The sequence below is a fragment of the Pseudophryne corroboree genome, chromosome 4 (assembly GCF_028390025.1).
Source record: "Pseudophryne corroboree isolate aPseCor3 chromosome 4, aPseCor3.hap2, whole genome shotgun sequence".
NCBI lineage: Eukaryota > Metazoa > Chordata > Amphibia > Anura > Myobatrachidae > Pseudophryne > Pseudophryne corroboree.
Window position 1 is genome coordinate 401,422,750 of NC_086447.1, and position 6,000 is coordinate 401,428,749.

General features: G+C 45.7%; 1 protein-coding gene across 1 annotated transcript in view; it reads left to right on the top strand.

Annotated features, from left to right (window-relative positions):
* PTP4A1 (protein tyrosine phosphatase 4A1) overlaps positions 1-4,600 on the top strand; it is a 33,235-nt gene extending 28,635 nt beyond the window's left edge. Inside the window, exon 5 of the mRNA XM_063916744.1 lies at positions 3,364-4,600. Coding sequence (XP_063772814.1) covers positions 3,364-3,481 — 118 coding nt within the window. The 3' untranslated portion in view covers positions 3,482-4,600. The remainder of the gene's footprint in view (positions 1-3,363) is intronic.
* The last annotated feature ends 1,400 nt before the right edge of the window (positions 4,601-6,000 follow it).

The window sequence follows — 6,000 nt, forward strand, 5'->3', positions numbered from 1 at the left end:
CTCAGCATGACGCTGGGGCCATGCAAGCGGACTCAAGGTGGGGGGGTAGTCTCAAGAGTCTCAGCGCGCAGTGGGATCACTCGCAGGTTGACCCCTAGATAGTACAAGTATTATCCCAGGGGTACAGATTGGAGAGTCGAGACATCTTCTCCTCGCAGGTTTCTGAAGTCTGCTTTACCAACGGCTCCCTCCGACAGGGAGGCAGCATTGGAAACAATTCACAAGCTGTATATCCAGCAGGTGATAATCAAAGTACCCCTCCTACAACAAGGAAAAGGGTATTATTTTTCCACACTATATTGTGGTACTGAAGCCAGACGGCTTGGTGAGACATAGTCTAAACTGAAATCTTTGAACACTTACATAAAAGGTTCAAATCGAGATGGAGTCACTCAGAGCAGTGATAGCGAACCAGAAAAAGGGGACTATATGGTGTCCCTGGACATCAAGGATTACCTCCATGTCCAAATTTGCCCTTCTCAACAAGGGTACCTCTGGTTCGTGGTACAGAACTGTCAATATCAGTTTCAGACGATGCCGTTTGAATTATCCACGGCACCCCGGGCCTTTTACCAAGGTAATGGCCGAAAAGATGTTTCTTCAAAGAAAAAAGGCATCTAAATTATCCCTTACTTGGACGATATCCTGAAAAGGGCAAGTTCCAGAGAACAGTTGGAGGTCGGAAGAGCACTATCTAAAGTAGTTCTACGACAGCACGACTGGATTCTAAATATTCCAAGAATCGCAGCTGTTTTCCGACGATACGTCTGCTGTTCCTAGGAATGATTCTGGGCATAGTCCAGAAAAAGGTGTTCCTCCGGGAGGAAAAAGCCAAGGAGTTATTCGACCTAGTCAGAAACCTCCTAAAACCAGGCCAAGTATCAGTGCATCAATGCACAGGAGTCCTGGGAAAAATGGTGGCTTCTTACGAAGCGATTCCATTCGGCAGATCTCAGGGGATTTGCTGGACGAATGGTCCGGATCGCATTTTCAGATGCATCAGCGGATAATCCTGTCTCCAAGGACAAGGGTGTCTCTTCTGTGGGGGCTGCAGAGTGCTCATCTTTTAGAGGGCAGCACACTCAGCATTCAGGACTGTGTTCTGGGGACCACGGATACCAGCCTGAGAGGCTGGGGAGTAGTCACACAGGGAAAAAATTTCCAAGGAAGTGTGGTCAAGTCTGGAGACTTCTCTCCACATGAATATACTGGAGCTAAGGGCAATTTACAATGCTCTGAGCCTAGGAAGACTCCTGCTTCAAAGTCAACCGGTGCTGATCCAGTAGGACATCATCATGGCGGTCGCCCACGTTATCAGACGGGGCGACACAAGAAGCAGGAGGGCAATGACAGCAAGGATTCTTCGCTGGGCGGAAAATCATGTGATAACACTGTCAGCAGTGTTCATTCCGGGAGTGGGCAACTGGGAAGATTTCCTCAGCATAAATGAATTCCACCCGGAAAAGTGGAAACTTAATCTGGAAGTTTCCACATGATTGTAAACCGTTGGGAAAGACCAAAGGTGGTTATGATGGCGTCCCACCTGAAGCGCCAGGTCAAGAGACACTCAGGCAATAGCTGGGACGCTCTGGTAACACCGTCGGTGTACCAGTCGGTGTATGTGTTCCATCCTCTGCTTTTCATACCCAATGTATTGAAAATGATAGGAAGGAGAGGAGTAAGAACTATACTCGTGGCTCCGGTTTGGCCAAGAAGGACTTGGTTCCCGGAACTTCAAGAGATACTAAGAAGGGTCTTGATTCGGCAAGAACCGTGTCTGTTCCGGGACTTACCGCAGCTGCGTTGACGCCAAGGCGGGTGAACGCCGGATCCTAAGGGAAAGAGGCATTCCGGAAGAGGTCATCCCTACCCTGGTCAGAGCCAGGAAGGAGGTGACCGCACAACATTATCACCACTTAGGTGAAAATATGTGCCAGGGTGTGAGAAGGCTCCACGGAAGAATTTCAACTAGGTTAATTTCTACATTTCCTGCAAACAGGAGTGTCTATGGGTCTCAAATTGGGTCCATTAAGGTTCAAATTTCGGCCTGTTGATTTTCTTCCAGAAAGAAATTGGCTTCAGTTCCTGAAGTCCAGAAGTTAAGGGAGTACTGCATATACAGCCCCTTTGATGTCTCCAGTGGCACTGGGCGATCTCAACGTAGTTTTGGGATTCCTAAAAAATCACATTGGTTTAAACAACTCAAATCTGTGGATTTGATATATCTCATGGAAAATGACCATGCTGTTGGTCCTGGCCTCGGCCAGGCGAGTGTCAGAATTGGCGGCTTTATCTCACAAAGCCATATCTGATTGTCCATTCGGACAGAGCAAAGCTGCGGACTCGTCCCCAGTTTCTCCTTAAGGTGGTGTCAGCGTTTCACCTGAACCAGCTTATTGTGGTACCTGCGGCTACTAGGGACTTGGAGGACTCCAAGTTGCTGGATGTTATCAGGGCCCTGAAAATATAGTTTCCAGGTTGGCTGGAGTCAGGAAATCTGACTTGCTGTTTATCCTGTATGCACCCAACAATGCTGGGTGTTTCTGCTTCTAAGCAGTCGATTGCTCGTGGGATTGGTAGCACAATTCAACTTGCACATTCTGTGGCAGGCCTGCCACAGTCTAAATCTGTTAAGGCCCATTCCACAAGGAAGGTGGGCTCATCTTGGGCGGCTGCCCGAGGGGTCTCTGCATTACAACTTTGCCGAGCAGCTACGTGGTCGGGGGAGAACACGTTTGTAAAATTCTACAAATTTGATACCCTGGCAAAAGAGGACCTGGAGTTCTCTCATTCGGTGCTGCAGAGTCATCCGCACTCTCCCGCCCGTTTGGGAGCTTTGGTATAATCCCCATGGTCCTTTCAGGAACCCCAGCATCCACAAGGACGATAGAGAAAATAAGAATTTACTTACCGATAATTCTATTTCTCGGAGTCCGTAGTGGATGCTGGGCGCCCATCCCAAGTGCGGATTATCTGCAATACTTGTACATAGTTATTGCTAACTAAATCGGGTTATTGTTGTTGTGAGCCATCTTTTCAGAGGCTCCGCTGTTATCATACAGTTAACTGGGTTCAGATCACAGGTTGTACAGTGTGATTGGTGTGGCTGGTATGAGTCTTACCCGGGATTCAAAATTCCTCCCTTATTGTGTACGCTCGTCCGGGCACAGTACCTAACTGGAGTCTGGAGGAGGGTCATGGGGGGAGGAGCCAGTGCACACCACCTGATCGGAAAGCTTTACTTTTTGTGCCCTGTCTCCTGCGGAGCCGCTATTCCCCATGGTCCTTTCAGGAACCCCAGCATCCACTACGGACTCCGAGAAATAGAATTATCGGTAAGTAAATTCTTATTTTCTTTAACAGGAAACGTCGTGGAGCTTTTAATAGTAAGCAGCTTCTCTACCTGGAGAAGTATCGTCCTAAGATGCGGCTACGTTTTAAAGATTCCAATGGTCATCGGAACAACTGTTGCATACAGTGAAAACTAAGAATGAGATGTAGACCTAAACAGAATCCAATTTCAGCATCTAGTTAATGATTCGTCAAGTGATGCTTTGGAACATGCGTAGGTCACTGCCCTGGCAGCAGTGAAAGTGCTGTCATGTAGATTAATAATCATGTAATTGAGCTTGAATTATTTGCATATTTGTTTTTGTGCCTCCTTGCCCGTGACTGTCTAATCCACACATTGAAGAAATATCTCCATTCCTGAAAACCTATATCAGTGAAGAGTACACAATGCCAAAATACACAGTACAGTTTATTTTATAGTGCAATTCCTGTCGGCTATAGAAACGGACTTTAAAAAAATAAAATAAAATGGTTAACAGATGAATGTTGGCTGAATATTTGCTGGCTGCTCACTATGTTTACATCTTCTCCCACAATGGCTGTAAACTCAAGTCCTACACACATTTGGTGTGTAAAGGATTTGTATTTTCATTTTTTTTCCTTTCATACATTGCCAATAATGCAGATAATGAGTAGGCCTCATGCCATACATCTTGGTAAATTCTCAACCTTTGTTATATAGAAGCACACCACATTGTGAGACTCCAGACAAAGCCTTACTGTTTAAACTTATGTCTCTACTTTGGGGTGCAGAGTGATATGGAGGACCCTTTATAGTGTAACTTTTTTTTTCTTTTTTTTCTTGTAAATTGTTGCCTTTTGTCTTGTGCAGGAAGTGTAGAATATGCCATTTTCTTCCATAGATAAGTTTTAAAATGTAAATGCTTTAATGTAGCTGGAGTCTTAAGATATCTGAAAGGTCATTACCATACATTTGGACAGTTCTCCAATAATTGCTTTGTGGTTTAAGTTAATTCCCTTCCTGAGATTCATTTGCAAGGGCAGGATTCAATGTAATTTTGTATGCCTTTTGAGCTGTGTAACTTAATATTTGGATACTTGACTATTTGTTTTATTATGTAATTGATTAAAAAGTGATCTGTATTAATGTTAGCTCAACCATATATTTATACTGTATTGGGAATGTGTGGTGTTAGTACTGTGGGAGAATAAGTTACCAGTGTTCACCAGCTTGTAAAATGTAGTATGAAAGCATAAACCTCTAAATAAAGAGAAATATCTGATGCTTGATATGTCTTGCGGTCAACATGTAAAGGTTTTTTTTTTTAGAATTTTACTTTGCAGTATACAATCTGCATGTAGCGGGCTGTCTTCTAATCTTGACGTCAAGGACAATATGTAATAGCCTGTGAGGTGCAGGCTGTTTGGGAATTGCTGCAAGTCTGCCTGTATTTTTAAAGTGGCAATCCTTTCTCTCATGTCCTAGAGGATACTGGAGTCCATATTAGTGCAATGGGGTATAGACTGGTCCACGGAGCCTTGAGCACTATAAGAAATCAATATTGTGCACTGGCTCCTCCCTCTGTCCCTCCTACCAGACTCTGTTTAGAAAATGTTCCCGGAGGAGCCGGTCACGCTTGTGAAGCTCCTGAAGAGTTTTCTGCATTTATGTTCTGTTTTATTATTTTCAGGCAGGTCTGGTTGGCAACACTGCCTGATTCGTGGGACTTAGAGGATGGGGGGGACCCAACCTCCGTAGGGTTAATGGTCCTGTTCCCCGCTGACAGAACGCGGAGCTCCTGAGGGTCCTAGTTGCTAGCCCCACCACAGCAAGTGTACAGACCTGCAGCACGCCGCCACCCCTAACCGAGCCAGAATAGTGGCGATTAGGTGCTGGTGTCCCGGTTAGCGGGTCGCTGGCTGTGATGGTGGCATGTACGCTGCGCTCCAGGTACACTGTTGTGTCTGCTGTGAGGGGTGGCTGGAGCCACATCGATTACCTGCAAAACTGGCACTATTACAGGGGTTCTGATCACCCTACAGACATGCTTCCACACCTCAGCCAGTATAAAGACCGGGAAGACTGCGTGCCATTACGGGGGCAGGGCCTTCACTATGAGCGGATCCAGCAGCTCACCAGCGCCATTTTCCCTCTGCAGCTTTACACAGGCAGCCTGTCGGGGAAGCACAGCTCCTCCACACGGACTACAAAGCACCTCATCTGTACCAGGGGGTCATAGCAAAGGGGGTGAAGCAATAATTTGGTGTACTAAGCCCTATTAAGGGTACTTAGTTTGCGATACTGCTAAGTTTAATCTTTAGCTATAGGGGTGCTGTGTGGCTGGCTCCACTGTACTGTGTCTCCTTAGAAGAACTCTGTGTGGGTTAACTGTGCTTTAACCTTTTCCGTACGGTGTTTTTCACATTTATCATGTCAAAGGAGTGTGTATCATGCACAGCACAGTGTTTTTCTCAATCAGGGGGATCACTACAGTGTACTCGGGATAGTACACATTCTCAAGCTAGTGAATCTGAACCTGTATGGTTAGATTCATTAAAAGGGATGATTTCAAATATTTAAACTGTCCCAAAATGAAAAGGTGACACTATTTAAGGCAGTCTGTAGATGACCTCATGAATAGGGATTCAGTGGTCATCCCAGAGTCTCAGACCCCTGCTATTTGTCCA